Below are 22,839 nucleotides of genomic sequence, written 5' to 3' on the forward strand. Positions count from 1 at the left end.
ATAAGCAATCTTAATACAAAACTATTAATAATTATTAATTATTCTTTGTACATGAGTAGGCATAAGTAATATAAAATAATATTGTCTACATAATAATAATGAAAATTAATATACCAAATAAATGTCGTAAGCAACTCATTTTGGAGAAATTTTTTTTTAGAATAAATGTTTAAAGTTAATTAAAATAATGTCTTTAATTTTCTTAATTTCTTTAACAATAATTTTTATTTATCAAGTTTAACAGACTACAAAGTCAAAGGGTTCAGTTGTAGTTAAATAACTTTTTAAAATATTTCGTAAATGAAAAGCACAAGAAGTGCTTCGCTGTGGCATTGTAGTTTGAGATGGTAGTGGTGTTGTTTCTCTCCAAGTACCCTTAATATGAGTTCCATTTTCCACGTGATCTACCAAATCCGTTGTAAAATATAAATCATCCTTCTCAAGTATTAAGAAATTATGTAAAACAACTGTTGCCAAAACAATTTTATCAATGTTTTTAGGTAAACATTGTATCGGTTTTTCAAGAATACGCCAACGGTGAACTAAAATTCCAAATGCGTTCTCGATTCGTTCCGTAGCTGCAGATAATTTTTTATTGAAATTACTTCTATCTTCACTTAAGTTATTTCCTGGAAAAGGTCGCATTATGTGTTTTCGTAGCGGAAAAGTATTATTCGCAGCAAAGAAATAGGGAAATGGGACATCAGTATATGGCAAATTACTGTTATCTGGAATTTGAAATGTTTCATTGAAAATCTCACTACCAAATCCATTTCTTGTAAATATGCCATCATCCTGTTTATTACCATATCTTTCAATATCCACAAATGTGAAGGCATAATTATGATCACATGCTGCCAAAAGGATATGACTAACCGCTTTACTATATTTCAAATTAACATTTTCACTTTCCGCAGGGCACACAATTGTAATATATTTTCCATCAAGTGCTCCTAAACAATTTGGAACTCCAGTAGCATCATATATTTCATCTGCTATAATTTTTAGCTCATGAGCACTCGGTGGAGACATAAAAGTATTATTCAGTTCCTCCCAAATGATATTGCAAGTTTCATAAATAATTTTACGGGCAGTAGACAACCCAAGTTTGTGATTTAAGGCCAATTCTTGAACGCTACATCCACTAGCCAAGAAACTACGAAATAATAAAAATTATATTTTATTTAGGTTTATATAAATTATTTAATCAATACATACATCAGGGTTAACGATAAACGAAGAGATGGTTCTATTGGTTTTCTTTGCGAATAATGCTCTAATCGATCTTCTAACAAATGCAGCAATGTATTAAACTTTTCTACTGTCATTTTGGTTTTTTTAAAGAACTCTTCATTATTATTTTCAATTAATGATTTTGTCACAGTTTCATAAAAACCATCAGTGTCACGATTTAGATTGACTGGCTGCACCCACCATCTTCTTCTATTGGATTTTAAATAGGCATCATGTATTTTGAAAGTTGTATCAAAAATTTTAGTTATGCCAATTAAGAATTTCATTTTTTTATCCATATTTATTTAATTTGTATTTTTTGTACAAGTAAATATAGGCGCCAAGCAACAAACAAGTAAATGTCAATAAACCATGCAAAAATCTTTATTTACGTTAAAACTTTTTGATATTTATATTAAGCGACCATTTGAAAATTATACGTTGATTTATTATACATATTATTATTAATATAATAAATTATTACTTTGAGTTCAATTCAATGTTTATTTATTCACTTTGCAAAACCTTAATATATGACGCTCAACATGTAAACAAATGAACTATCAACATTCAACTGTCAAAATTTTTTTCTCGCTTTGATTGTGTTTTGCGATAGTTCGCTTATTTATATTAATTGAAATTTGACACGAGAATTCACACTCAAAATATACTTTTGTACAGAAATATTTTTTATTAGTCTATTTTATTAGTATTTCTTATTAATTAATATATTTATTAATTATTGTTCATATAGTTGAAAATTAAAATATTTACTTTCGTTTGTTTTTCATCACAATTCATGTTTACTACATCTTTAGCTACGACAAATGAAGGCTATGTTCTATGAATTGTTGACTTTCAGTTAGCCGCTGTATTAATTTTTAATATTCATAGTAAAAGAAATATTTTGTATGTTAATATATTCAAATTAATCATTAACAATCAAATGTAAATTGTTAAATTAATAACAATATTAATTATATATTTATATAAATTAAATATTAATATAATACATCTATATTGAATGTTAGAAAAATATTCATATAAGACAAGTTTTTATTAGCACTAATTTTAATAATAATTTGATAATTATATTTATGTGATTTAATTATATTTTGTTTTAGTTCATAACAAGATCACAGCACATATGTTGTAAATTATTTTTCACGAACAAAAAAAATATTTTAAAAATTTATATAAGTTTACTGTAGAAATTTATTTCGAAAGTTTTACGAATTTAGGTAGTTATGAATTTTATAATTAAATATTTTTTAACATGAACATATTCAGTTCTATAACCCTACCAGTTAAAAATATAGCAGATAACTTATTACTTACTCATAATCCTTACTTTAAGCAAGAGAAATATAAAGCCACAAAGAAATACAAAAATAAAATGGCTTTATAAATTACAAATATAAAGCCATTTCATATAATCATAAGTTTTTAAAAAACCAAAAGTCATTACTTTTACTATCTTACTTTAATTTTTGTTCAAAATTAATTTTATGTAAGCCCGTTTTAGCTCATTTTTTAAACCTTGAAAACAAAAATGAAGAAGAAATTGTGTATTTTGCTTAATAAAGTTGTGTCTGAACATACATCTACACTTTATATATATTGTATAATAGATTAATTGGCTATAATATCAGTGTATCTACATATATAATGATATATATGTATATATTGCAAATAATTAAATAGTCATTAGTATAACAGAAGGGATGTTGTGCAGATTTGTGAGTGAATCAGTTATTTTCCGTTTATAATGACATTTGAGTTAATATCTTACCAGTCCTGCCTAGGGCCACTGTCATATTCTACTGCAACATTTGTCCTAGTAAGTGAATCTATTGTTAAAGTGGTTGTAGTAGTCAAAAATGTAAGGCATAAGTAAAAAATTATTTGCTTCTGAAGAACACAAATATAATTTAAGTAAATTTAATTACTTTGTCTACTTGAGATAGTTTTGTCCTTAAGATGTTTTGTTTTATTAAGTTCTTGTGTTTGACATATAGCCTAAGTGTACATTTTAAGTGCTTAAAATGTGTGTATATAATTATGTGTACATATTAAGAATAAATAATTGTACAGTTGGAATGAAAAATAATATACATTTAGTGACAAACTTACTTTCTTCTTAAATTTTTACATTAATTAACTTGAACTGACTTATACACAAAATGAGTTGATTTAAAGTTGAAATATATATAAAAAAAATATATATTTTATATTAATTATTTTACTATTATATTATTTATAATTATAATGTATTATTATTTCATTACATAATGTCAGCAGAATTTTAATATACTTAACGTTAAAATTATAATTGATTTTATAAAATAATACATCTTAAGGAATATTAAATTTAAATGCAGCGAGAAGAATAAAAGCTGTTTCAAGATAGTTGAATCGGTCCCAATCGGCATTTATCATAAACACCTAACTTATTATCACATAATCAATACAACAGCATATATAAATGTTCGAAAGTACTAAATGTTATGTTAGGTTAGAATGGTGGTTATGTTCTACCAGCCTACTTGAGCTCACATAATTGGTCGTTGTAATACCACAGATTAAAATTGTTCATACGTAGACCAGTAGGATCTTAAAAGGAGCTCAGGGGTTAGCATATGAGTAGTATTGAAAATCATGATTCCGCTCATTTAAGGAAAAGAAAATCAAGACTATAAAATATATAATTTTGCAGGATGACAGCTCTATCAGATTGATAAGAACAGAATCACAAAAAATTTAAAATCTTCTCCTAGCCCATGATGGACATCGACATATGAGATTAAGTACAGTTTTCCTAGAGCCACTCATTCCTCATTCCTAGAGCCACAATCCTGAAAAATGTACCTATATAAAAGTGCTGAACAGAGTTTACGCTTAAAAACACGCAAAAATTCCAAAAAGTTCATATCAATATGTCATTAAAAAATGTATCCTAGCTAAAAGCACGAAAAGAATTTCCAAAAAAATGCAATTTATAATGCTTTTTTGGTAGCGACTAAAAAAAACAGTTGAAGCATTAAGTTCCAATCCATAGAGCGGAAAATAGTACTAACGCCCCGCTCAGCTCATATTAATTTGTCATTAAAAATTATATACGTTTAATGCAAGATCCTACAGGAAAGTTGGGGTTATATCAATCATTTAGGCATGGATAAGATGGAATCTGCAAATGATTTTATGGGGTTCGTTTATGGTTTCATTGTGTTTGCTTAGTAGTGTTGCTATAAGGCATCAGTGATTTAGTATTGCACGTAATAAAGGTTGTTGTTACTCGTGAACAGTAGTAATACAGTTTTCATTCCTGAGTATAACCTTTCATTTTCCATAAAAATTTTAATATTCGTACCTGTACGTTTTTTGGACTTATTACAGGAATAAGGATTTTCTAAGAATTGTAATACGTTTAGGTTATACCGGCTATTCCTAGTAGATCCACTTAGGCCTATTGGACCATTGTGTTACCGTATATGTAGGAAAACTCGGGATTTAAAATCAGCTAGATGTAATATGATTATTCACAAACGTTATCATCAGTTGGATAATTTAACCTTTTCTTCTTGACAAGACCGAAATAATAATTTATTAAATTAAATAAATAATTTATTAAATTAATAAACTTAATATACTTTCCTTTTTTCATAAACTAGGTTTAGTTTCCCTCTCAATGCATTTAAATAAAAATTGTATGAGGATAATACTAATGTATTAAATAAATTAAATATATTTTTTTATATATAACTATAAAATTCCTTTGAACTCATATACACACACGCTTTGCTAAAATGGTTTATATTTAAATTTTCCACTGAAATGAAGTTGCAAATCAAATTTCGGTCATAGTTCGTCTTTATGCGCATTTAAAGCATAACAAATTCCATGGAAGGGAAATAATTGACGCCAAAGTGAATGGGTCATGAGTTATGACCTTATTGCATCATTGTTTTATTTATCAAGTATTAAATTTAAGCTACACACGCTAAATTTAACAGCAAACAATGAAAAAACCCACAAAGCATATTTGACATAATTTAAGGCTAAATTACACATTTTCCCAGAAATTTCGTATGAAAGGACGAAAACTGTTGAAGCAAATCAAAGATCAAATTACGTTCGTTTACCTCAAATAAGAAGAAACGAGAGACAAGTTATGCCCAGAGGATAGAAAACTATGTAAGGATGTTTTGGGATATGTGCAAGTATACAATGTTATGTGATGCTTTGCTACTTTAGGTCAAATGTCTCACTGGTCACTTGAAGTTTGAATGGTCAAAACTGATTAAAGTTTTTTGTTTTTTGTGGAAAGATTTTTTCACGGTAATTTTATATAGAAAAGAATTTGTGGTGAATTTTAAAACTTTATCCTTTAATATTTGTAATAAAAAGAAGTGACTAATTTTAAGAAAAACAAAATGTAAATTTTATAAAATTGAATAAAAACTAATAAAAGTTTTCATAAAAATTTATATTTTTATATGTTATAAGTATATTTTAGCTCGGTTGAAAACTGACTGTTTGTGTGAGTGAAGCTAAGTGATTTGGTTTAGAGTTGAGGAAGTTTTCAGGTAAGAGTACAATTTCACACTTAACACTTAAGTAACCTTTAAGTGTTCGATATTTCGTAGTAAAATGTCACTTAAAAGATATCTTAAAAAAATGTCATTCCAGTGTCATTGTCAACACTTGAGAGTGCATTATAAAATTGGCTTTAAGTCTATTCATGTTAAAACTGAAACTGAAGCAAGCAAGATAGCAGTGTTTGAAAAGAAAATAAACAGAAAAAATTTTGGGATGTATCGCATAGAAGACAATCACAAGCTAGAACGGCTAGCTGAAGGTGTTACAATCAACAAACTTATAAAAAAGCAGCGATTAAGATGGGTTGGACATGTGATAAAAATGCCGGATATGAGAGTGGTACTCTTAAGATTTATGATACGAAGTATAAACCAGTAGAAGGAGAGAGCGACCAAGAAAACGATGGAAAGGCAGTGTGCAGCAGGATTTAGAATAAATGAACATATGAAATTGGAAAACAAAAGCAAAAAACAGAGAAGAATGGAAGACAGTTGTTAAACAGGCTTCGATCCTACATAGACTGTATAGTCATGGATGATGATGATATTCATGATGAAGTGGTAACACATACTGAATAAAAATCAGTTTACAATTATCAAAGTTGTTGTCAATATAATTATCGGTTCAAACTTATTTTTTTTATTATTATTATCATCATACATTAAAGATTTAGTTGGTCAGTATCCAAAAAGGTTTTTGTATTTTTATGTACTGCGTTGTCGTTTGAAATTCTTACAAACCTTACTTTCGTAAATCAGCTTCGACGCCATTAATCTATGGAAGTTACTATTTTTTGAGGTTTCTTCTATTTATTAAAGGATTTCTTGTTTAAAATATTGAAACTTAATACCATAGTATTAAAATTGAATAAATTTTTTTTATATCTAACTATAATATTCTTTTATTCATTTTAGGTTTCCCTATTTTATGTATTGACAACTATAATTGGAAGTTGTGAAAAACTTACTATGAAAGCAAATGAAAGGAGGTGCTCCGACTTGAAAGGTGTTTGATTGAGTACCCGAATCTGTGTCCTAGGTATCTTGTGTGGAAGAACGAGGTGGCCAACGATATGAAATCACTCAGTACTAGCAACTGGTGACAGTAATCCATCGATTGAGTTGACTGGTGGTAGCTAATGTACGCGCCCAAGGATGATTCACGTTTGTAATAGCCAACTATGTTAGTAAGTATTTAATTAAATTTGATTTTAACGTCAATATGACAGAAGTGTCTATTTTATTTTAACAGAAACTGTGCTATTTAATAGAGAAGTGTCGAACAGTAGTGAGCTACAACAACAAAAATAATTTTTATATTATTTTAATTAATTGAATTTTTGTCTGACCATACAGCCAATTATTTCCTGTATTTAATTATTTGTAGATAATTTTTTCAGACTACAAGTATCAAGGGTTGAACTCCTTCCCTGCCAAGTCAACTTCCCTGCCAAGTCAGAGTCAACGCTCCTTAAACAAATGACCCAAAACCAATTCCTGGTGCTTGCAGATCAAAAATTATATTTACGAATAATTAAATACAAGAATTATTTTCAAGACCACTAATGATGGGTATTGGACAATACTCGAAACAACTGCATGATCAGCAGTCAAAAATTTAGTTAATAAAAATAATATAAAAATAATTTTTGTTCGCAAAAAAAAAAACATTTCAAAATATATAAAGACTTGTGCTTATCTTAAAATGTTTTAAATGTTTTAAAAAATATTTGCTAATATGAAATACTTTTAAATGATGTTTTTAAATAGGAAAATAACTGAATAATTTTAATTTATTGCTCATTAAGCAAATTTCTTTTTAATTAAAGCAATTCATTAGAGTGCAGTTTTCTTTATTGCAAAAAGGAATTAATTAAAAATTCCATATAATTTAAAAAATTTTTATTATTACTTGGCTGAGACTTGAAACGATTCAGGCATTAAGCTCATTCACTTTTTAATTCAACGCAATTTTTCTTTTTGAGGACTGACAAGAGTGAAGTTTTTCAATGACAAATTGTCTGCAAGATGTGGGCGCTGCATGTCATCAAAATTAAATAAAAATAAAAATATATAAAAAAAATAAAAAAACTGAAATGAAATTCTCAATATCAAACAAGAAGGAAACAATTGAAAATTAATTCAAATATATGAGTTCATGTGCGAACGCCTTATCATCAAAAACATCATCGCAGTTCAATCAAATTATAATTACGAATTCAATAAACCCGCAGTTCGGCGTCTGACATCAAACCGGCGTTAAAATTTTTATATTTATTCTCAAATGATTAATTTTTTTACCAGTGAAGATTGCTCAAGTGTAAAATGAAAATAAAAACCAATAAAAATAGAAAATAAAACCAAAAAAAAAAACAACAAAAAACAAAATACATTAAAAATGTTAAAATCAAATAAAAGTACGTTACAAAAATTGTTCTTGAATTTTGAAACAAAATTTAAAAAAAAAACAAATCTCATAAAATCCTTTCTACCCCACATAACACTATTATTTGATAAATTATTTATTATTTGGCAGCTGGCCGGCAACACGTGAATTTTAAACATTTATTGAACACAAAAAAACAAAAAAAAACAAAAAAAAAATAAAAAAAATAATAAAAAGGATTAAAAGTGAAACAAATAAATATTTTTCTTATTTGGTCTGCTGAATATGAATTCTCTATGCATATATAATCGTTTAATGAAATTTATTTTATTTATGTGCCTAGTGTAACACTAGGCATTAAGAACATATGTCCTTGCTGTGTTCCCACTTTAAGATTATAAGGTTATTGCTTTCTCACTTGAAGTGCTAAAGCTACATTGTAAATGAATGGATAACAGTTTTAAATGCTGTCAAAAATATATTAAAGCCATCCTTTATACACATCTGGCGTATAAAGTGTATAAAGTGTATAAAGTGCACAAAAATTAAACACATAAAAAAATATGAAGTGTGAATTCAAGTCAACGACGTGGAAATGATATTGAAATGTTGCTGATATTAATGATACGAATGTCTTGATGAAGATTGATTACTAACGTCATTGCTCTTCGTAACATAACATATACATTCATTGCATCCAAGAGTCGAGAAAAAGAAAAAAAGAAAAAATATTAATAAAAACAACAAACAACAATAGCACAAACATTTAAATATGAGAAAAATTCCAAAATTTACTTAAATTTTACGCGCCACACAGTGCGTATGAGCGATTTTTATTTGTATGGCAGACGAGCAGATATTGCCAATCAAATTTTTTTGTATTGCCGTTAACAATGCTTGAATACCATGAATAACTAATTGAATGAAAGCAGCTAACTTTAAGAATTATTGTTGAAATGTTTTATATTTTTTTTTTTTTCAAATATATATATAATATATAATTTATTACATATAATCAGTTATTAAATTTTGTTTCAGAAATATAAACATTTACGGACCTATTCTGTGCACTTGTCAGATTTGTCAAATTCTTTAATAAAATTTTTGATTTTTATAAAGCAGAAAGCTTTTTGGTGTTCTGGACACATCTTGACAAATTTCAAAGCTGAAGTACCTAATGCTTCTCATCACACTATGGTGTAAAGTGTTTTGTATAGAAAACTGTTCGTAATTGTTCGTAACTGTTCGTAAAAAATGCTTGTAAAGAGCACATATTTTAAGTTGCCAAAAGCATTTTTCATGCATTCAAATAACAATAAAAAATATGCTTGTAAAGAGCGTATATTTCAATTAAGAATATTTATCATGCATGCAAATAATAAAAAATGCTTAAAAAGAGCATATTTTTATAGTTGTCAACAGCATTTGAGGTATGGACAACTAACAAGGAAAAGAGCTTTTTATTTATGTCACAGAATACCTAAACCTTTACAGCAGTCAATTTTGACAAGTGTCAATGTTTGACAAGTTTATAAAGTGCACAGAATAGGTCCGTTAATATGTATTGTAAACTGATTAGTTATATTATTAATAATTTATTTCTATAAACATTTTAATATAGTTTTCAGTATATTTTGCTAAGTTGTAAAAGTAACATAAATTCAAGGTAAATAAAAGTCAATAATGTGGAAATAGAATGTGAGGATAATGTTAAATACTTAGGTTCAACTTTTGACAGAAGTTACATTTAGTGAGAGAATATGAGGTCAAGAAGCTGGCTTATAATATAACTCTACAAGCACGGTCGAAAATTTTAGCTTTAATTCTTAACCCTTTAAACTTTTTTAAGGTCTAAATCAATATTTTTAAACTCTGAGGTTGAGGTTTTTAAACCCATTGAAGGCGGTAGTCCGATATAACATATATCAAAAAGCAAACTCTCGGAGTTGAATGCTTGAACTTTAAATTTTAAATACTAGTAAATAAATTGCCTAAGTTGACAATATAATTCGAAAGTTTTATTTTGAGACCATCACAGTTTAGTTTTTAGATCCTAGAGTCCAGTTAACTCATTCAAGTTGGATAAACATAAAAACCCTCTGAGTTTTAAATATAAACTAATATTTTCGATCGTGTGCCTTAAAACCATTAATACAAATTACTTTATGGCTGTATTACTTATGACAATGCTGTTCCATTCACCATTAGAAAACCCCAAACTTATCAGAATCAGAATATTCAGAATATCAGAATAAGTACTTAAAATAAGTACGTATGCTAAAAGCTCCATTGCATATCAAAAATGAAGACATATACACAAACTTGAGAGTCGAGTGTTTGCAAAAGTACATCAAAGACAGAGCGTTGAAATTATTCGATACTGTGGAAGTACATACTAATTCAGAAATGCACTCTCTCAAATCAAATGCAATATATATTCCGTCAGAAGGTAAATGCTGGGCTTTAAAGTATACATCTACAAAATCATATGAATATATTATTGTCAGAATTCAACGAAGCTCATGTACTAATAGAGCTTAAGATTTCGAACTTCTCTTTTGGGTTTTTATAAGCATAATTTTAAATTATATATAAACATTTAATATTAAAAGTTAATCATATTCTGAAAAATCTTACATATTTTTTTAAGAGTATTATAAATTGTTATAAAGCATATGTAAGTCTTACTTTGTTATATTACTTCATTTTATAAGTGTTATGGTGAATTTCAATAATGTGATTTTATTTCCAAAGTCTTTATTAAATATATTTATTAAATTTTTTTCACTATAAATTCCTGACAACGACTTTAGATTAAAGACAAAATATTGAAAATAAAATAGAAATTAGTTTAAAATAATTTAAGTTGTTGTTCTTAATTTTTATTTAGTTTAAAGTGAAGTTTAAAGTGAATAACCGAGTCTCATACAGCACTATAACTATAAATTTGCGGCAGTTTTGATTGAAAGGGAGATTTAATCTTCTAGCATGGTTCTCTAGTTTACAGTGACCTGTAAATAAACTTACCAAAAGACCGATATCTGTACGGCGTATTTCAATAAGAATTTTGGATTTTCTTTTATCGCAGCACAGAAAGAATTAGGTAAAAGTTTACATGGTAACATAGTTATAAAAATAACAAAATTAAATAAAATTTCCATGCTATATTTTGGGTTCCATTTAGCTTCCATCTATTGATTTGTGTGCAAAACGTGGAATAGCTGCTTTCTTTTTAGTCAATATATCAGTTTGTTTGTAAGTACACATTTTACTATACTTTAATATCCCTTTTTCCGATATACTAGTTGTTGGATTTTATTGTTTGGCATAATTTTACTAACCACAGTTCAGTTAGTTAGTCAGTTAGCATAGTTAGTTGTAGTATTTTATCGTATTAAAGGTGCTGACTATTTTTACAACTAATTTAGATCGATTTTAAAGAAAATTATGTTATTTAATCTGTCTGTTGCATTAAGCTAAAGCTATCAATGTTCATTCCCTTCACTCATTTATAATCGTGTGAAGGGTGTAATAATTTAAAAAAGTAAAGGATTTGACTGAAAATAAAGTCCCTTTTGTAAAAAGTTTCATTTAAAATCCATTTATCAAAACAAATCTCTTATCACAAATCGTATCCAAACCAATCAGACCATAGCAATTAAAGCGAAATAACAATGCCAACAATAACAACAACAACAACAATAGCAACAGTATTTTTTTTTATTGCTTTTCCAGAACAGTCACTGTTACAATAAAAAAGCAACAAATTAAATCTCTTCTTCTTAGCACACATGAACACACACACACACATACACACAACACAAAGGGACGAACAAATAAACACGTACATAAGCAGTCATTAAAATGCAAACCACTCAAACACACACACACATATATACACTCGGCAACATCCACACAAACTCATTTCGCTGTGTTGCTTTCTACGCTGACACTGACACGGCTTTAATCAAATCAACGCTGTTTAATTGACCATGTTTTATACGCGCGTTGCCACCTGAGACGTAGTCGCCGTTTAACTCAATTTGCTAATGACAGTCATTAAATAAAACTTTTAAGTCCTCCTCAAGGTTACATTAATTGCCATTGATCGGTTTTCATTTGGTCCAAATATACGATTACGGTGCAGTATTTGCCAACGAAGCTGAAGCTTGGCAGTTGACAGTTGGCAAAGTGCTGTAGGCTATGGCCAGTTGGCCATGGGTAGGTAGATGGGTAAGTGTCATTGAACTCGCGTATCCCACCTGCTGCAGGCTGCAACTTTTTTTAGCTCCACTGCCTTTACTGACTGCTGGCAGTTGGCAGTTGGTAGTTCGCAGCAGTAGCAGTAACAGTAGCAATAGCATTGCTCTTAATTAAGATATTAAAGTGAAAGTGCTTACTTTGATTTTAATGCTATGCCCTGTGACGGACTGCTGTGCGTGCAGCTCGAATAAACAACAAGAAAAGAAGGACCGACATTTTTTATTGCTTTGTAAATAATATGGCTACTTTTTACTTTTGCTTTTAATTTTATTTATTTATTTGTTTTTTCTTTTTTTTTTTTCGTTTTATTTATACTAATATTTAACTAGAAAAAGGTCCTAGAATTGCCAAAAAATAAAAATTAATAATAAAAATTTGAGTTTTATTTCATTTAAGGACTTTCATATATTTCATTTAAAATTTAGTCAATTTATTACTTTGATTTATTTTTGCAAAAATGTCAACATGAAAAATTTATAAAACTTGGAAAAGTATTTGTTGAACCCAACAATAAACAATATTGCATTCTTCATTCATAGCAAAAGAAATGAAAAATGAAATAATTTAAAAAAGTAAAATTAATATATTCAAAATTTTATTATGAATTTTCAAATAAAATAAATAAATACTGTGAAATTTGCTAAAGTCAATATTTAAGCAAAATAATTTGTTTATATATAAATTAATATGATTTTGTCTTCAATATAAAATTCACTTCAATTCAATTAAAATATTAAATTGCCAAATTCTATCGTCCTAAATTACAAATGTCATAAATTTTTAAGTTAATAAAAAAGAAGTTATGGTACGTTAAGCCTTTTCCGAGTAAGTGCATCAGGGCACTTTTACTCTATGATAGCTGGGGGGGATTCTGCAGAGTCCCGCCCATCTCGCTGACTAATTTGAGTATTCCTGATAGTCTTCGTGATTATTCAATGATTGATCTAAGATCTGCGTACCGCCCCATGCGGTTAGTGATTACTTTAAGAGTCTATATTCGCATATAGCTTTAGAGCTGTGTCCCTTATATATTTGTTGACCGGATCTATTCTAAGGTCTCTTAGCATGTCATTCCTGCGGATGTACCATGGTACTTTGAGCAGTATATTATATGAAATATTGTATCTAATGTAAAAATTAGTAACCCAAGTTGTTGATGCTATCAGAGAATGATGAAGCAACAGTGGATGTTTTCAAGCAAAAAGTTCTTCGTAAGAATTTTGATCCTCCATGAGTTGGCTACGACTACTGCATTCGAATGAACCACGAGCTGTATGCGTTTTACCACGACATTGATATATTTCATCGAATTCACATTCAGATGATGTTGTTTCAGCAAAAAATGTATTTGAAGCGGTAGTTGGTAAAACAAAACGTAGATGAAGACCGTGCCTCCAGTTGGGTGATCAAGTTGAGAGAGCACTAACCACACTTGATGTAGACTGAGAAAGCCACGCACACGGCAAATGCTCCTGGAGAGGAGTGCTGCGTAAGGCCGAAACCCAGTTATGAATGGCTGTGGGTATTTAAATAAGTAAAAACCGTAAACATAGTACGACTTTCCTGCAGCTATATCGAGAGAAGGACAGTATGTGTTTTGAGAGGATTGGCGTTTACCATAAAACAAAAAAAAAACTACTAGTACCACTATTATTGGTTAATGAATTAAAATCTAGAAGGGGTTTATTATTTCTGTCCTCAAAGATGAAATTATTTATGTGCCATAAACTTTTGATTGTATTTGGTTCAAAAAAAAATTTAGTGGGTATTAATTTACCAAATTCCATTCTTCTTTTGAATATTCGGAATTCAACAAATTTCCTTATCGATTGTTCATATGCTCTACTTATCTATAGTCAGTTTTACTTTCATTTCAGACACCGGGCCTGTATTTAATACTTTACTACCATTTTATGTTATACTAGAATTCGCAGAAAAACAATCTTTTTTGTCTGTAAACTCATACTTGTTTACATAAGTTTATAAAAATTAGTTTGTGCAGTACTTTGGGTCCTCGTGACGTATGAGTAACATTTTATGTATGAATTCAAGAAAGACAAACAAAGAGTGCTGTGAAAATTTGTAATCTTCCTTGACACAACGAAATACTTTGCGTTGCTTTTGCATAAAAAAACAAAAAAAATTCTTTTAGTTGAAATTCATGTATAATTTATTTGCATACATGTCATTTGATGTATGAGTGTTAATCAAGCCAATTTAAAGCTACATTAGAAGTGTACTAAATAATTGAGCAGCGGTGTTTTTTAAAGTTCTGAGTCGTATTTACCGTGGGTAACTTAGCAAAATGTGATATCACACTCACATACATACTGACGCACAAGTTTTTTATGATTGTAATTAATTTTTGGTTTTCTTTGGAAACTGCACAACAACGCATATGCGTATTAGTAATTGCTCTGTCAAAAAGGACATCCTAAACCCAAACCAAAGAGCACAACTGTCAAGTTTGTTAAAAAATTTAAATTAAAGAAGAGAAAGATAGCATAAAAATTGTAAAAAAATGATGTCTAGACAAGGATGAAGGGTCTATGGAAACCACCGACATATTTTGCTTAGCTTAGATCAAAGAGAATTTTATGCGTATTTGTTATTGAGTGGCAGCATAATTACTTTTTAATGTTTTTCCAAAAAAACAATTTTTTTTGATACTTTTTTCGCGTTGTTTATTGTTGCAAATTGCTGCGAAAACATAGATAGATGGATATCATTTAAATAGCGATTTGATGAATATGTATGAGCATATGTGTCGATGACAGCTGCAAGTGATATTGTGGCTTAATTCTTTTTTCGAATTAATTGAAATCAATTTGTGTTTTACATTTTTCCAAAGGCAAAAATAAATGGATATGAATTTAACATTAAAGCATATAAATATTGCTATAAAAATATTTAGCAAGACATATAAACCTTATCCTGGAGTATTTTCAGAAATGGAAAATAAAAATCAATAATGAAAAAACTAAGGCTCGGTTTATTATGTGTAAGTGGAGACAGAACCCGTCGAGGGTGAGAGTGAGAGATATGGTAATCAACTGGGAGGATAGCATTAAATATTTAGGTATCATGGTGGACAAACTATTCATATGTCTTAAAAATGTTCAACTAAAAAGAATTAGATGTGCCAAAATTCTTCATCACCTCCACCCGCTATTCAAAATTGAAAATCTCAATGCTAAGAACAGGAACTTGTTATATAGCCAAACACTCATTACTATTCTGCTGACTTCAAACAGTACTATTCGTCAGCTAGAAATTGCACAAAGCTAGGCTCTGAAAAGAATTTTTAAGATGTCATAGTAGATTATAACGAATGACTTCCTCAGGGACCTCAGGATTGATCCAATCAAAAAATACATAAAGCACAGATTCTTGAAACTATTTACGAAAACTGACAGGCTTACCAACATCGCGTTATCGAATCTCAGAATGGTTACAGGCTTTTCGGGGAGGTGTGTAGATCCGAGGTCAGTTATTGCTTATTCTGATGAATTGATGAACAATAATCCAGTCAAGGCTTAGGGACGGGTAATGAAGAAACCTCGCAGCCTGTAGAGAGTTAAAGTACTCAAGTATACTAACTCAACAGAATAAATGAAAATTGTTAGCAATAAATATATGAATATTTATATATTATTTGCTCTAAAAATATTTAGCGATAAATACATGGATATTTGTATATATTTGCTACAAAAATATGTATCATTAAATATATGTGATATAATTTTTATAGTCAATTTGTTTAGGTCCATAAAGTATCCATATATTTTGTATAGATATAGGAATGATATAGCATATATCATATAGGAATAGCACATAGGATATAGGGATGAAATATAACATTATTTAAAATAAAAATATTGAGTATTTAAAATATTGAGCATTAAAATGTTGAGTATACATTACTATGAAAATATTATAAGAGTTGTGTATCTGTTTTAACAGATTTATTAATATTAAAAAATAATTTTGTTCGATGGTTTACACGCACTTATGTTTTAAGAAATAAGCTTCATAAATTATTTAGACGACAATATTATTGGAAAATTATGCTTATTATTTAGTTTATTTCATAAAATTGGTTTGTTAAACTTCTTAAAACTTTTACAAAGTTAGTAAAAATAAAATTTGTATGCAAAATAAATTAATCTTCGATTCTCCCACTTTATAACAAAAAGTTTTATGTTTCATAGTTTGGCAGTAAGTCATAAAATAAATAGTATTTTTTATACCCAAAGAGGATTTAATTGCATACTCAACTATAAAAAACTTCGAATGAAAGTTGTACTTCATTACGGATTAAAAATCTGAAACTTTTTAACATTATTTTGTATATTTTGTTTATTTAATAGAAACAAAGTAGAAAATTTGAACTTCATAAAAAATTCACTCTGCTCTATCCTCTTCTATTCTATTCTGTTAGTTTGTTAAACTAAAAGAAATGCTGACAATTTATTAGTTTTGCAGTACTTCTACTAAAAACTCTGCAATATATATCGTAAAGTATAAAGACAAAAAAAAAATGGAGAATCTCCTAACAATATGTACTAAGTAATATTTTCTTTTAATTAAAAGTTATTTGCAGTCCCCGCCATGGACATTACACGTAACAAGATTACATTTTTTTAATTGAATACGTTGGCATGACCAGTGAAGGGCAGACGACTACAAAAACAAAAATAAAAAAATACACTGTAAAAAAATTGCTACTTTAATTGTATTATCATCACCAACAGCAACTCTAAGTAAAATGGTTAAGTTAAGCATAACTGAATAATATTTTTAATAGTTTTAATATAATTAAATCTAGTTAAAAGCATGTTGAGTAATAAGAGTCCTTTATACGCTGTGCGTTTACTGTAGTTTTTAAAGCTTTTATTTGGTAAGGAATTTCAGAAGGAATTTTTTCATGAATCTGTTGGAAATACCAGTGCTTTGGTTAGTTAGTCTAACCAAAAACTACATATTTTTCGTAGTACGCATTTTCATACAACTGAATATTTGCTGACAAAAATAATTATATTAAACTAAAAATAAAGTTTAAGTTTATTCAATGAAATTAGCTTGCAGTTCATTTATGGCTTATTAAATGTACTTTCGGGATTAATTATAGTTGATAACAGAAAGATAAAATTGCATGTGTTGACTATTGGAAGACATATTGTCAGGAAAAACAAAAGAAAGTGCCAGTTATATGATAAGTTGATTTCTACTTTATTACATTGTATTGTATAACATAACAGTGTTATAGGTTCCACATCGAATTATCCTTCATTCACTCCTACTTTGTGTTTTGATAGATTAGTTGGTTTAAGTGGCAGCAGAGGAAAGTACTTTATAGAGAGTTAGTTCCCGTAGAGTTGCTATTTTGCTATCACATATCGGGACATAAAAAAATTGCTTTGTTGTAGTGCCAACAGAGCTATTCACTATAGCAGTATATATGTGCCATTTTGTTATTATCTGAATATGAAATTCCTATATTTAAAATCAATTTAGGTGGTTCATAAAGAAGATTATTGTTCCAAAGTCCATTCAAGTGCAAATCCAAAGTCTATTTATCATATGCATTAGGCTTATTAAATCGTGCTTTTCGATTAACTGTACACTTGTGTTGATGCATATTTAATTAACCACTTGTTACACTAAAAAATAAATAATGTATATTCTATATATCTTCATACAAGTAATGATTTGTATATAAATCTTAAACTTATAACAAATAAAATTTAAATACTGTATCAGCGCTGACGGATCACTGCATACTAGGAAGATACATTATGAGACTAGCACTACTTTATATTGATTTTTGTCGCACTTTTGGTTCTGTGAATGAAGAAGAAACTGTAATCCACCTCATGTGGCAGTATCTGTCATTGGTTAGGAAAAGTTTTGAAATCTTCGGTGGCCCTTTTCTTAACGACCTGACAAAATTCTGTCAAGTCTTGCAAAATTAGGAACTTAGCCAAATTAAACTATAAACTGAGAGATAACTAAGTCTTAATGGCAAAAGTTCACGTTCTCATACTTCTATGTGTGTATATGATTCTGCTATCTTAGATGGAACATATAGTTCACGTTCTCATACTTATATGTGTGTATATGATTCTGCTATCTCAGGTGGAACATATAGTCATGAATAATTTACATCTTCAAATTTTTGCTCCACTGTTTTTTTTCACTTCATATCTGACACCCTTAAACTCTACGGGCTAAATCTCAGTGTTTGCGAACAATATTCTCATTTAGTTATCTGAGTCTATACCTTATTGAATTCCATTTTTCCAAATTTTTGTGTTTCTTTTTTCTTTTACCTTGACTCGTCTAAGACCATGATATTGGATATTCTCTGACGTCAACAGATGTGCAATATTCTGCATAATGATTAGTTTTTAACTGAACTATAGTGGCAATCCTCGAAGTTTCACCTCGTTCATTCTGTGCTTGCTAATTTTACAAATAGTTTGTAGTTGTACTATTAGACATTAAATAAGAATGTGGAATTGAAAGTAAATGCTTAGATTGACCCTTTTAAGCGGTCTCATCTGTCACTTTAAAACTTGTCGTTTTGTTAATAACTGTTCACTTCAATCTTTGCTATCTAAGTACGTTTATTTCTGGAAGTACAAAATGGATAACGTCATAGTCCAAAAAATACAAATCAAAATATAGTATGAATTATTATAAGTATTTTTATTTTATAACATAAACCCAATAATATAATTTTGTAATTTAAATTCAATACTACTGTTTTTCGAAGTAAAAAATTAAATAAATGAAGAGGTTCTATTAAAAGCTTAAATGTATTGTTCATACGGAAAACCTATTCAATAAAGTAGATTAGGGCTGATAAGATCAGATAAGATTGCTTATGTTACTAAAATAAAACAAAAAAAAATTTGCCTACTTGTGGTAGATTAGAAATATGTCGCGGACTGCATAATATCCATGGGTCGTGCTTTGGACAGCCCTGAAGTAGTTGATGCAATTTTTTTTGCATATTCAATTTTGAATATATCTATAACCGAGACAGAAGTGGTGAATGAAACTACAACTTTCGAAGTTATGATTGTAACTTAAGAATAAGATTATATATTTATTAAATAAGTCTGCCAATACTTAAGTGAAAACTTAACTGCTCCCTTAAATGCCATACTATAATATTGTCATTTAATCAAAAATTAAATAAACGTCTGTATTTAAGTTGTAAGTTGTTCAGCGCTTATAACATCAATGTATTCTTCAATATTTTCTTCTTTTAAAACTTTTTATAAATTAATTTCAAATTTAAGTACTTGTGCATGTCATTGACCATTATAAGTGCACACGGAAGATATTAAAGGACGAAGTTAATGTAGTACTACAAGTCATTCACTTATGAGTTACGACTACTCAATGCTCTTCATTGGTCATAAGAAAGAAATCTATATTTTTATTTACGAATGCTAGTATACGGGTATATCAAATTATTCTTTACAAATGTAAATTGTTAATAGTCTATCGAACTTGCATTGTTATTGGAGAAAAGTTAGACATAATACATTTTTGCACGTTGGCGTATGAGTAACATTTAATTGAGAGTTTATGTGTTATCATGCATGCGAAGCAAATGACCGTTTGCTGAACGTTTAAAGGACCAAAGTTAATATGTATTTTATTTTTGAATATTGAAAAAAGCTAATTTAAGTACTCGTACATATAACAACGTTAAATATTCAAATGTCAATTTAATGGTATTTCGACATGAAATTCGACATCCGCCGACGCACAGTGTGACAAAACACAAAATTAGGCGGTCATAAATCGATATTTTCGGAACCAGTAAAGATATTGATATGAAATTTTCCTAAAATATAGTTTTTGAGTTGAACTTTCTTTTAAATCTAATTTGAACCCAATCGGCCCACCGGAACTACCCGAAATTTTTGTCCAAACATGGGGATTTTACCGTGGTCCCAAGATTACTCAAAAACTGTGATAGATAGAAAGCTGAATTTTGGTGTCCGGAAAACTTGCGTTATTATCTAGATCCAAAAATTTTTTTACGGTTTTCCGCCCACTGCCACACCCACCCCCCATACAAAATTTTCATATTAAATCATTTATTATCGTTAAAAACACTTTTTGCACTTATTGGACTACACATATACGTGAATTACACAGCAACACAACTTTATGCAAAAAATGGGCGTGATCCGCCCATTAGTTCCTAAGTTATTTGCAGTTTATGCAACTTTAGCGAAATTATGATTTCGTAAAAATTTAACCAACTTTAAACCCTTGTAGCTTTTTTACTATTTATTCAAAAATGATCATTTTTAATTTTTTTTAAAGCTTACGATATTGTTATTCATTACGTGTAAAAAAAGTTTCAATTTTAATTATCAAAAAAATTTTATTAGCGAAATTGCACAAAAAGTCAGCATTTTTTTCATGGCCATTTTCACTTCTATCTGCGATACCCAAAAAATGTATCCGACTTTTTTCATGAAATTTTTCCTACTAATAGCCAAATAGTTAAACTTTACAACAAAAAAAAAATTGGCCTACGCACTTTATGTTTTACACCTATTTCAGGCCTCAGAAACCCGCGAAAAATTACGAAAAATATGACCTTAAATAAACCCCATTTATTTCAACAACAAATTCAATAAGTAATAACAAAAAGACATTTATAATTTTATAAATATTTAATTAATTTATATTTCACATTTCAACTAAATCGGTTGAAGAATAACGAAGTTATAACACATTATGTTCAGACGCCTGACCGGAAGTATGATCACAGCATTTAACCTTGAATGTACAGTTATAAAATTTTACACAAGCAAGTAATGCGTATTTGAAATATGAACACTTCCGGTCAGGCGTCTGAACATAATGTGTTATAACTTCGTTATTCTTCAACCGATTCAGTTGAAATTTGAAATATAAATAAATTAAATATTTATAAAATTATAAATGTCTTTTTGTTATTACTCATTGAATTTGTTGTTGAAATAAATGGGGTTTATTGAAGGTAATATTTTTCGTAATTTTTCGCTGGATTCTGAGGCCTGAAATAGGTGTAAAACATAGAGTGCGCAGGCCAATTTTTATTTTATTGTAAAGTGTAACTATTTGGCTATTAATAGGAAAAATTTCATGAAAAAACTCGGATACATTTTTTGGGTATCGCCGATAGAAGTGAAAATGGCCATGAAAAAAATGCTGACTTTTTGTGCAATTTCGCTAATAAAATTTTATTGATAATTAAAATTGAAATTTTTTTTACACGTAATGAATAACAATATCGTAAGCTTTAAAAAAAATTAAAAATGATCATTTTTGAATAAATAGTAAAAAAGCTACAAGGGTTTAAAGTTGGTTAAATTTTTACGAAATCATAATTTCGCTAAAGTTGCATAAACTGCAAATAACTTAGGAACTAATGGGCGGATCACGCCCATTTTTTGCATAGAGTTGTGTTGCTATGTAAGTCAAGTATATATGTAGTCCAATAAGTGCAAAAAGTATTTTTAACGATAATAAATGATTTAATATGAAAATTTTGTATGGGGGGTGGGTGTGGCAGTGGGCGGAAAACCTTAAAAAAATGTTGAAATCTAGATAATAACGTAAGTTTTCCGGACACCAAAATTCAGCTTTATACCTATCATAGTTTTTAAGTAATCTTGGGACCACGGTAAAATGACCATATTTGGACAAAAATTTCGGGTAGTTCCGGTAGGCCGATTGGGCTCAAATTAGATTTAAAAGAAAGATCAACTCAAAAACTATATTTTAGGAAAATTTCATATCAATATCTCTACTGGTTCCGAAAATATCGAATTATGACCGCCTAATTTTGTGTTTTGTCACACTGTGCGACGGTTAGGTATGCTAGCATACAGAATGTAAAATTATTCAGACTTTTAGATATGCGGGTACTAAAAACAAGGCTAATATACGTGTCAACGTACCTTTGGTTTGGATTTGTGCATATGTCATGTTGTCATACGTGTGTTATTTTTGGATATGTCTGTGTTGAAAATAACATTATTCACACAAGATTTATTTTTGCAACGAAACTTGGTGGGAAGAAAGTATAGTAGATTGTAGTCGTATGAGAACTTCTGGTGACAAGTAATAAATTATTTTTATTGATAGGCTTTTTTGAAAAGGATTTGCCTCTTATCAATGACATTCTAACGCTTATTCTTTCACAATTTATTTCTTATATTAATTTTTTTTGTATTTAATTTCCTTATTTTCATGATGTTTCTTATGTTTCTTTTTAAGTGCCTGTTGCTTGGCAATTATTACAATTGCCTTCTCAATAAAAATCTATTAGTTCTACTA

At 28.8% G+C, this 22,839-nt stretch overlaps 1 protein-coding gene across 1 annotated transcript; it reads right to left on the reverse strand.

Annotated features, from left to right (window-relative positions):
- Positions 1 to 233: 233 nt before the first annotated feature.
- LOC119672915 (protein ALP1-like) lies at positions 234 to 1,638 on the reverse strand. Its single transcript, XM_038084085.1, has 2 exons — positions 1,219 to 1,638; positions 234 to 1,156 (listed from the first exon to the last, which is right to left on the reverse strand). The coding sequence occupies exons 1-2, from the start codon at positions 1,530 to 1,532 to the stop codon at positions 238 to 240; spliced, it is 1,233 nt and encodes a 410-aa protein (XP_037940013.1). The 5' UTR covers positions 1,533 to 1,638; the 3' UTR covers positions 234 to 237.
- Positions 1,639 to 22,839: the final 21,201 nt, after the last annotated feature.

The sequence above is a fragment of the Teleopsis dalmanni genome, chromosome 1 (assembly GCF_002237135.1).
Source record: "Teleopsis dalmanni isolate 2A chromosome 1, ASM223713v2, whole genome shotgun sequence".
NCBI lineage: Eukaryota > Metazoa > Arthropoda > Insecta > Diptera > Diopsidae > Teleopsis > Teleopsis dalmanni.